The following is an 11,451-nucleotide window of genomic DNA, read 5'->3' on the forward strand; positions in this document are numbered from 1 at the left end:
GTATGCCTACATTGTATATATTCATGCTGAACTGCTTCTCCAATTGTAAACCTGTATGTCAAGTTTACTGAATATATCTTATTATTATTTCCACACGAATAATACGATAGTCATTGTATTTATTTCATTTATTTATCATTTCCTCACTTGTCAGCGGACCAGGCATTCAGGTGATTTGTGTTTCCTGTTACTTAATGATTTATAATTCAGCATTTTTCGGCCCGAATGGACAGTTTTTCATTCGAAGGTGACATATACTGCAAATGGCATTTTGCATTCTGAACTGAAAGTTGTAAAACATGAATTGACAACTATAGCAACAAGTGACGTACATATACTTCAGGTTTGACCAGTTACTACAGTATGTGGAGTGTCCGAGTGAACATTGGTGGCATCATGTTATGTAGACCATTCTTATACCTACACCATTCTTCCCATGAATACATTATACTGTACTCTTAAGTTATATTAATGAAGAATTGTTGTATACTTGACTTAAAATGATTTGTTTGTTGACTTATGTTATGTAGTGTTATTATGTATTACTGGATCATAACTGTCATTATTACCTGCCAGGCATCTCAGTGGTTCTCTCATACCACTATAGATTACCTACTTGCTGTTTGTTTCAATTTCCATTATCAGTGACTTTTTTATTTCGAGTAATAAGGGACAATAGTTACAAGAGCGGCAGCAACACCGGAGGTCTTTCTTCGTCTGGTGGCAACCCATGGCAGCTCTACTTTTGTCCACAACACAACCAACCACCTCCACATCACAACAAAACCTACACCATTTCATCACATCACCTACACCACCACCACACAAACTACACCATGACAATACAATCTTCACTACACCACATCATATACCATCCCTTCTCTTTCCACTCTCACCTCCCTCCCTAACTGCCACTTACCACCCAGCACAAACACTCATAGGTCCAACCATTCCCAGTTACCCAGGAATTAAATGCTTATGGGGGCTACAGGAGAAGAGCTTTTGTCTGTCTTCTGTTAACAGCAGCATTTTTTACAGAAAGTTCTATGTACAGTAGTCTTTATTTATAATGGATACAGTGGTTGGAGTCCTTATGACAGGAGATCATAAGTAATCTATATAATCAACAAAAAGAACTCCCTTCATCTAGCTAAATGAAGAGGCAAATACCGGCTCAAATTCGTTCTACTGAATCGAACTTCTGCTACAAGGAATTCCGTTACTGTATTAAATGAAGCCGAGCAAATTCAACCTTACAGTATATTAACTAATTTCCATCAAATGGTAGTAATAAAAACAAAAAATCTACTGTGTATTATGGTTTAATTAGTCAAGTATCCTTAATAACTGAGACAAACATATATAATTTCAATTCATCTTCAAGGAATTGAAGCAATACATTTTCGATAATTTGAGGTTCCTTACAATCAGCTATTTATGAAACAGACCATCAGGTACAGCAACAGTTCTCTAAAGAAAGCTATTAAGACAACACTTTACATCTGCCTATAATAGTGTCAATTTAATCTATATTTGGCTGAAGAGTATATAACATGTGTACTTCACTGTATTTCTCTCCTTCAAAAATGGCTGTACATGACAATGCCTTGTAATAAGCGGCAGTTCATGAGTGACACTTCGGTCTTGATTATGAGTACTGTACCTACAATGTTTCTTGATCTCAACAAAAATTATACTTATATTTTGGATGCTATTATGTTTATCATTAGGGCACTGTTTTATATGATACAGTATTTGTTTTTCAGACATGTATAAGTCATTAATATAACTACAATGAATTTGTTTCCATAAATGTGATATTGTATAAAACATTTGTAAAATTAAAATGTCCTTATGCCTTGTATTCACCCAAAACTTCTTGAGCGCTATAAGCACTCTGCAATCTGAAAAATGAACAAAGAATCTGAAACTAGTCCCAGATGACAAGCCCCATTCTGCTCATTCTCACACCCATCGTGCCCAGGTGTTGGAGTAGTTTTTATTGAGAACGTACATCCATGCATATGACTACTGTATTGTTTCAATGACATTGTAAAAATTTAAACAGTATAAAAATTAATACCTACACCATTATTACCATCCTTTTCCATACCAAGTTCTGTTTGCACAACCACTGTCTTCTCCTTCACTCTCACTGGAGTTGCTGGATTCCTGGGTTTCTTGCTGTTCTATTCTTTTTCTCCTTTCAGCCATAAAAGATGATGGCGTAACCTCTGTTGACAAAATTTTTTGGTTTAGTATTAAATAATAATCATTAATTTGTACTCTTCATCACTGGCACAACATGTCATAACCTGGAAACAAAATGCAGTTGCAAGGTAGACTTCCTGCTGTTATGCCAAGCCCTACAACTACCTGGGTATCTAAACACTTTATATAGCCTTGTACTGTAATATTACAAACAAACTCAACTTGAATAACACATTATCTGCTCAAAAAGAAGAGTTAAGTAACACACTCACAACTTCCCTTGCAGAGACTGCCTTGAATAATGGGCTATCTCCATTATTTATAACAAAATGTAATACTGTTCTGTTCATACTCATTAAAGTGTAAGAATTTTTTTTCTTTTTGCAGACTTAAAGCAGAATATCCCCACATTCCACTTTAAATCTGCTTTGCCCTCAATCTCATCATTTCATCAATGTTTTACAATAATTTTCCATGCTTGCGTGGGTTAGCCACAATTACCTGATGGAAGGTCTCCATGGAGCAACGTCTCTTGCAGTCTCTTAGTTCTAATGTCATTTCTTACCTCTACCCATGTCATTCTTGACCTTCTCTTGACTCTCCCACCCTCCTAATTTAGGCCCAACTAGTCTCATCCATTCTTTCCATATGCCCAAAGCACCTCAGCCTGCCTCTAGGCTTAAGAGCTTCAGCTACCAATGCTTAACATGTAGTAAATTACATGTACAGTAATTGGTACAATATAATCTTGGATATGAAAGGATAACTTACAATGAAAAGCTTGGCCTACTGAGAGCATGGTGTAGGTTATTGGTAGTGGTTGCTAATGTTTCAAGATAAGTTGCCCTCCACTTAAATAGTTCTCATTTAGGTTGAACCTCCCACCTTTTGCCTGAAAATTTGAGCTTCAAAACAGTACAGTATATCAACACAAATAATCTTAATTCCTTGTACTGCACCTTCTTCCACTTGTGCGTTTCTAATACCCAGCCCGTGTCTGATGAACCTGGAGGCAACTTCTGTGTCTAATCGTTGTCTATGGGCTCTGGCTTCTACTTCTCCTATACGAGCTTGAGTTTCCTTCAGTCTATTCATCTCTACCTTGGAATCTTCTCGTAGTGTTAAATCAATGTCTTCTCCACTGGTTCTCATTAGCACTGTAATATTACCAAATAAAATATATCATGGCAAAACAGAAATAGATTCTCGGGTACAAGTACGGGTAAAATAACAAACATTTTATTTTATTAATCACAATATTAAATATGAAAATCTGACATTCAAAATAAGTGTGGAAATATAATTTTCCTTAAAGTTAACTACAACTGTAGCTCACTGTACAATACCATACCACAGGATAACATTGAAGCTTTAATTAAAACTGAAAACATTTTTAGACTAAAGTAACTGTGCTTTACATAGCATTACACATCGTACTGTATACTCAAACTCATTTGGTCTCTAAAATTTATACTTACAATACTTTCTATGCAGGGTATATATAATTTTATTAAAAAAATACAAATATCTACAGAGTTTTTATTAACACAGTACAGTACACAATACTGTTAAACTTAATATTGCTCCTGGAAGTACCCGGGGGAAGATCACACATGAGCCGGACAGCCTTGAGCCCCATATACTGTATTTCCGACTTAGGGACGTATCCTGTATTACTGCTGTTTTTAATCTGTTTTATATTTAGAAGTGGCAATAAAAAAAATAAAACACTACAGTATTCTTTTTCTTTTTGGCTTAATCTCTTTAATACATAATTAGGATCAATGACTTAAAACAAGTTAACAGGCTGGATATCCTCTAACATGGCATACTTCTTAGTCTTTTAAATAAAAACTACAGTACTATACAGGTACTCCTCGACTTACGACCTACTCTACTTACGACCGCCGCAGTCGTATAAAATATTTTTCAAATTAAGTATTTTTGAGTCCCGACGTTAGTGATCGTGCTGTGTACTGACAAAATTTTCGTTTGTAATTCCCTTTAAAATGACTGGCAAGCGTAAAAGTGAGAGTTCTCGTGGTGCTGAGAAGAAAAAGAGACACCCATTTTAGATTTTCTATGTATTATTTTCGCATTTTCAACTTATGACCAATTAGACTTACAACCTGTCATCAGTCCCTAACACCATCGTAAGTCAAGGACTGACGGTAATCACAATACAAATGGTTCTTAAATGTTCCTAAGTAATATCACACTAATTTTTTAATGTATTGGTATACAGTACAGTCTCTCCTCGACTTACGACGGGGTTCCGCCCCGACGACCAGGTCTTTAGTCGAAAATGCGAAAATAATACATATAAATTCTAAAATAGCTGTCTCTTTTTCTTCTCAGCACCACAAGAACTCTCACTTTTACGCTTGCCAGCCATTTTAAAGGGAATTACAAACGAAAATTTTGTAAGTGCACAGCACGATCACTAACGTCGGGACTCGAAAATACGTAATGTGAAAAATATTTTATACGACCATGGCCGTCATATGTCCAGGTTGTCGTAAGTCGAATATGTCATTAGTCGAGGAGAGACTGTAGTGTATTACTTACCCCAAAACAAAGAATTAATGGTGTAAATCTCCATCATGCCTATCTTGGCTCTGTCAAGTGGTGGCAGCTGTAATATAAGAAAGTTTTTGAGCTATAACTTCCCCTTCAAGTGTTTTGTATATCTAAGAAAATAAAAATTAGCAATTCTAAATACCCAGCAGCCTCTTAACTCTGAGCAATATTTTCTATCTTTCAGAGTTACATTACACACCCACCTCACCATTCTCATTTCAACTCACTCCAGCCTGAGATTGTCATTCACTGACCATGTTTCACTGTCATAAGACATCACACTTTTCATGCCAGTTACACATTGATCATTCCTTTTACCCAAAGAAAAGGCCCTCTTGCTATCAATAAAGGCAGTAACTTCCAAACTTCCTCCAGCCATTTCCGACACTTGTAACCGAGCTAGCACTGATCATGCCATCCAGGTAGCAGAACACATCGACACAGTCCAATGATAAATCCTCAATGTTGAGTTTCTTCAGTCTTGCCACAAACACATACAAGACACTTTAGTCAGCAAAATTCTGAAGTCTTCCATTTAATCCACTGCATCTCTAACATACCCACCTTCCACACTCACTGCACAGTATAGAATTGCTGCCAACACTTTCTTACAGACAGTACATAGCTATTTTCTACTTTACACCTCGGGTACCTCACTTCGAAGCCCTTCCATCCATCCACTGCCTCTTTAATACTATCTACTGTATCAGGACTAAGTCATCTACATAAAACAACTTCAAGGGCACACCAATCCTACAGTCCCATGATAGTGCCTCATGCACCACAATAAATAGAAAGAGCTTAAGGGGTCATATCTCATTATAAATAAGTATTAGCCCAAAAAATATATATCATATTCATTAAAATCACAGCAAAACACATAAGAAATCACTATAATAATAATAATAATAATAATAATAATAATAATAAAATCCAGATAACTCATACCCAATTTACGAGACAGTTTGTACCAATACATATATACAGTACCTGTACTGTATGTATCTATATATATATATAGATCCACAATGGAAATGTGATTTTAATATACTGTACTGTACTGCAAGAATAGCAATGTGTTTTTTAAAAAAGTGTCCATTTGACCTTAACTTTAACAAATTAAGAGTAAATAAGTCTGCTTTCTCTCTCTCTCTAAATAGGAAGAGCGTGAATATTGGGTGACACATAATCAAGTCTTTACGTTACTCATACTGGTCTTGTTTCCGTGTGGTCGTGACTGTTTAAACAAATCTATCCAGAGTATCATTAACATACAATAACATATCTAAGTGTATATGCGTTGGCCAATATTCTCACTCTTCGTTCTTTTATATCCTTATTACTATTGTATTTCATTCTTGACATTGACATATCAGAAGAAGAAATTCCTGACGATGTCACGATGTCGGCCACTCTGTAGAACAAGTTCGTTATCCCGGAAGAAGTACCAGAGAGGAGCCCCGAATTATATATTGTATGTATACTAACTGATTTGTTTACAAAATGCTGGAGCTGTAAAATCAAATTGTTTTTATGCATGTCAATATTTTGTTGACTTACAGGGGGATGTATGACCATTTTAAACATTTACATCGTCCAGTTTATAAATTGAAACTGCCGAATCTATTCGCCTATCTGTAAAAAGCAATAAAGTTATTCAAAATCAGTGTGAAATATGTGCTTGTAGTAAGGAATAACATACTTATGTAATGAGATGCAACCATTTTAAAACCTGCATTACAATTCCCTATTTCACTGCACTTTCCTACAAGATTTGCATAATATTTTTTTGTAATCATAGATAAAGCTAAAATGCATGGTATATACTGTATACTAATAGATATGGATTATCTCTTGAAATGGGTGTAAGTGATCTTGGGTACGACTTATCTCGTGAGTTGGGTACAAGTTGTCTTAGGTACGAGTTGACTTTTTTGGGTACGATTTATCTTGGGTACGAAATGACCCTAACCCACATGACCTGACCTAGCTCCCTAGCCGGGGGTTGGACCCCTGCCATATTAAGAAAAAAGTATTTACTTTGATATCTGCCACCTAACCTTAACTATTGGTTTGTTTAAGAGATAGTGAAATTGTTATCTGGACACAAGTGTTGTCAATGCAAAAATTTTCTAGTATTCGATAAGTGTTGAAATCTCGGGTTCCGATAATGGTTTAACTATTTGCACCAGATTCTCGTCACCAAGGGGAATGGTTTGTCAGTGCAAAAAGCGGGTTCAAATAACCACTTCATGTTTTTTTCTGGTGATAACCTTCTCCTCCACCTTTACCCCAGAAACTGCTTACCACTCACAATATATCATAAAAAAATCAAATGAACCTACCCTATCCTAGGATGGTTAGGTTAGTTAGGGTGTTATTTTATTATTAACAGTTCATATGGAAAGCTCAGAGGGAAGGCTGCTTAACCTTTGGATTCCTTGGCTGGCGAATGCGTCGACATTTTAACTCTAAGCATGGCAGTAATTAAATCTGCGACGAATTTCCCTTTAACAAATACTAGAGAAAAACAAAATAGTTAAGGTGCAACATGACCTGGGCTTTAGGATGAAAACAGCTTTCTTATATAGTATTTAATTCTGAACCTTTTTCATAAAAACAGTGAAATAAGGAACAAAGGCTACAGTATATATATTAAAAAACATACAGATATACCACGTTAACAAATAGAATAAACTACCTTATTGAGAACCTCGTAGTATGGACGGGATATCAAGGGAGTAAGGTCCTTCTCAATCTTATCTACCACCTGCAACATGTTCAACATCTTAGGTGCCATCCCATAAGGAAAATCCTCCTGGTCAGCGGGTTCTCCAATATCATCTTGACTCACGTTGGGTTTGGTGTCCATGATCACGTCCTCTCAGCGTCTCTCTCTGTTTACCTGTGGCAGCGTTTTCATAGTCGGTGCACGTGTTGGACTTTTAAGATATTTTAAATATTATTTTCATTTATAATATCTTAAGAATTGATTTGTTTTGTTATTTATGATATTAATTAAAAACTAAATAATATTTATATCAGTATTTTAAATAAATTGCATCTTGTGTTGATACTATAATTGCAAACAAAACTTAATAACAGATTTAAAAGAACGACGCCGAAGGAATACTAAACGAAGACATTAAAGTCCAGCTAAATACAGTGTATGAACCTTTAAGGAACTATATGTGTGATGGGGTGAGACCTGACCGGACAAATCATTATAAAATTTTAAGTGTTTGAACACTATCAGTAATAGTAAATATCTCTGACCATTAAATTTTGCTATGTGAACTCGAAACTGCTGGTACTGTTTTATGTAAGTGATGGAGCTAACAGTACGGCCACAAGCTACAGTATACACCCTATGTTAATTAAAAGGAATATACAGGATTTCATTGTGGATCTACATGAAATATAAATATATATATATATATATATATATATATATATATATATATATATATATATATATATATATATATATATATATATATATATATACGACCTTGGATATTTTCGTGGATAGTGTGTTTTTATATTACAACAGTACTAACTTGATTTATCTCTTAACAATGGTCTGAGACTTAAATAAAGTTAGGCCAATGTTACTATTGTAAAACTTTCGAGATTTCTTTACGGAAAAAGGTAAGGAAGTAGTAACTGTTTACAAGGTGTGAGCACATCCTGAACACAATAGACACAGCTCAGAAGAGGGACGGCGAACTAAGAAAATCTTGTTTCATGTGTGTTCTAGTTACTCTGTAAGGAAATATCTTACCCCTTTGAGTTCGATAACTTAACCCCTTCAGTACAAACCACTGTACTGCCATTGTACCAAAATGGTTAAGAAATCACTGTACTCAAGGGACTGAGATGCCTTACTCAAAGAAGCTAATTAATTGTACTCGGGGGAAGGGCACAACGATTTAATTTATTCCCAGACAACAACTCACAAGAACACATTTGCTTTATGTTTGTAGGTGTGTTGTTGGTCACCAGGAGCAGTGTAGCTAATGTGAGAGCGTCCTCTTGTCTGTGTTACCTCTCTGTTGATAACACCTTTTTTTTTTACTTTTATCCTCTTCACCACTAATCGGCTCGTTAGCGGCTTAGGCGATCGGTCACGTCTCTGTTAATTTTCCTTTTCTTTTATCCTTTTCGCCAAATGATCGACTAGTTAGCTGCTTGGGAGATCGGTCACGTCTCTGTTACGCACTGTTGGCAAGTACTAGGCATGCACCGGTTCCTGAATGTACCTGAACCTGCTCCAGTGTTGGTCAAGTCTTGTCTTGAAAGAGCTCACACTCGGTGCCGCCACAACACTTTTTGGTAGATTGTTCCAAGAGTTCACAACTCTCACTCCGAAAATTTTACCCCTCACAGTTATCCGGACCTGCGGCTTCTTTAACCTAGAGCTGTGACCCCTTGTGGGGCGAGCGTCCGCCAGCTCCAGGTAAGGACACTCGACTGAGTAGTGCCCCTTGAGATGCTTATACACCTCAATTGGGTCACCCCTTGCCTCCTGTCGACCAAGTTTGCTTCTATTGTTATTACCTTGCCCTCAGCGACTACTTGCCAGGGTACAGTATTGTTGTCAGCCCTGTCTGTCTGTCTGTCTGTCTCTCTGTCTCCAAAATAACTCGAGAGCGGGTAAACGAATTTTGCGTCTCGGTTGAATCATAAAGCTGCATATTGATTCGTCGTGAGTAATTTAATCACACAGAGTATAATAATCATTACGCCTCGTCTTGGATTTGCACGAAGGATCACTGTCAAGGTTGCTGCTTCAGTCGCTCGCTCGTGTCAGGATCGCACTACCAGCAAATATTTTTAGCAGCGTGTGTTTACCTGTGTGACGTGCGTGGCTAACCTACACCTGTCTCACCTCTTATACGAGTCAAGATTTCTTTTTGTCTGCATAAAGATATCTTGTGTTAGTATGAGGGAAGAACAAAATATTGAGGTGTTATTGAGTAAAGTAATTCTGAGAGGAGGTGGATCTGTTGTACATTTATGTTGGGATATTTTCCTCACTAAATAAGTCTATCTGTCTAACACCCACATACACTGATGGACGCCATTCACTATAACACAATGAAGATTAATATCAGCTAGCTTCTCTGGTGGCGGTAAAATCTGAGGATCATTTTCAGCAGCGTTGGTTTATTTATATTTCTCTACAGTACATATTTGAGAAAGAACACACACACACACACACACACACACACACACACACACACACACACACACACACACACACACACACACACACACACAAGGGTTTCCAAAATACATCATGCCAACTCCAAGCTCCTGATATGATCCCTTTATTCCTGTAATTTACTTCAGAACTCCTCCTCCGGAACAAAGAACTCCCCAGTAATAAGGTCACACACACGTCACCACACATTGGCCCCAACAACATAACTGTATATACTAAGGCAGTAACTTATTACACCTTGTTCCTTGTCTCTAAGATTTCGTGAGGTGTGTAATTATGTGGGTAGTGTGTGTGTGTGTGTGTGTGTGTGTGTGTGTGTGTGTGTGTGTGTGTGTGTGTGTGTGTGTGTACTGTACTGTACTGTAAGTGTATTCAAGTTTTTTGTGTAGCGTGTTCGATTTTCTGTCTGTGTGTATGCGAGAGGTACAAAAACCTAAGGAGTCACACGCCAGAGTAGTGTGTGTGTGTGTGTGTGTGTGTGTGTGTGTGTGTGTGTGTGTGTGTGTGTGTGTGTGTGTGTGTGTGTGTGTGTGTTTGTGTGTGTGTTTGTGTGTGTGTGTGTAATAATAATAAATAATAATAATAAACGGTTTATTAATAGAGTTGCAGCCGGTGGCTGAAAATATACAGACTTACATTCCCAAAAGTGCGAGAAGAAGAGATCAAAACAAAAGCCCACTTCCCAATGCGAACCCCGAGGGACCGTGAACTTATGGGTTCACTGTTCAAGTAAGTCTTACTCCGGCCCCCAGACTCCGACACCGGGTTTCATACAGTATCCCGAAAACTCTTCCAAGAGATTTCGTACTTGGAGATGAAAAGCAAAGAAAACACCGATAACCTGCCAACACCAAGCTTTGGAGGAAGCAACACCACATTAGAAGATGTCAATAAGTTTTATGGTTATTGGACAAACTTCTCCACTAAAATGTAACAAATGACCACCAAGATTGGCTTCTCATCCCCAATAAAACTCCATCAAAACACATCTTAAAATCTCTTCAACGAGATCGAAAAAAATTTAACATGGATATTCGATGTTTGGTACAAGACTGAATACAATAGCCCAGAACTCACCCTACAAGAAAGGGCCCACAGTCTTATAACATCAACAGCTCTCAGCGGGTCTTGTACAACTTTCAAGATTCATTTTCATTTATTTATAACAACACAACACAACATAACACACACTCATTTTATTTTATTAAGGATAATTTTCACTTAACGGTTATCGATACAGCACTTTATCCGTCACGAGGAACACACACACACACACACACATATGAAGGCCTACTCACCCATACTGTTGTCTCATTCAGTTCGTAAATATACCCAAAGATTTCTCGATTTGGCGAGGAAATTCTCTTAGGCCCACGAATTAAGAGACACAGGTACACACACAGATTATTCTCTCCCCTTCCTACTCCACATAT

At 37.1% G+C, this 11,451-nt stretch overlaps 1 protein-coding gene across 2 annotated transcripts; it reads right to left on the reverse strand.

Annotated features, from left to right (window-relative positions):
- Positions 1 to 1,306: 1,306 nt before the first annotated feature.
- LOC121861401 (nuclear nucleic acid-binding protein C1D-like) lies at positions 1,307 to 7,696 on the reverse strand. Of its 2 annotated transcripts, XM_042359080.1 has the most exons (5): positions 7,493 to 7,696; positions 4,780 to 4,846; positions 3,171 to 3,368; positions 2,088 to 2,234; positions 1,307 to 1,904 (listed from the first exon to the last, which is right to left on the reverse strand). In XM_042359080.1, exons 1-4 carry the CDS (start codon positions 7,661 to 7,663, stop codon positions 2,095 to 2,097), a joined length of 576 nt encoding a protein of 191 aa, XP_042215014.1. In that variant the 5' UTR covers positions 7,664 to 7,696; the 3' UTR covers positions 1,307 to 1,904; positions 2,088 to 2,094. The 2 variants fall into 2 exon arrangements, with proteins under 2 accessions (XP_042215014.1, XP_042215013.1); XM_042359079.1 differs by having other exon boundaries at positions 1,307 to 2,234.
- Between the last annotated feature and the right edge of the window lie 3,755 nt (positions 7,697 to 11,451).

This window comes from Homarus americanus, unplaced genomic scaffold (assembly GCF_018991925.1).
Source record: "Homarus americanus isolate GMGI-L3 unplaced genomic scaffold, GMGI_Hamer_2.0 scaffold24260, whole genome shotgun sequence".
In the NCBI taxonomy this organism is placed as follows: Eukaryota; Metazoa; Arthropoda; class Malacostraca; order Decapoda; family Nephropidae; genus Homarus; species Homarus americanus.

Excerpts from the sequence above, each read along its gene's own strand:
- LOC121861401 (XM_042359080.1), bottom strand. The coding sequence starts at position 7,663 with ATGGACACCAAACCCAACGTGAGTCAAGATGATATTGGAGAACCCGCT. Across the intron at positions 4,847-7,492 it reads ACTACGAGGTTCTCAATAAG|CTGCCACCACTTGACAGAGC; the intron begins GTAGTTTATTCT and ends CTTATATTACAG. Across the intron at positions 2,235-3,170 it reads AAACGCACAAGTGGAAGAAG|AGGTTACGCCATCATCTTTT; the intron begins GTGCAGTACAAG and ends TTTTGTCAACAG.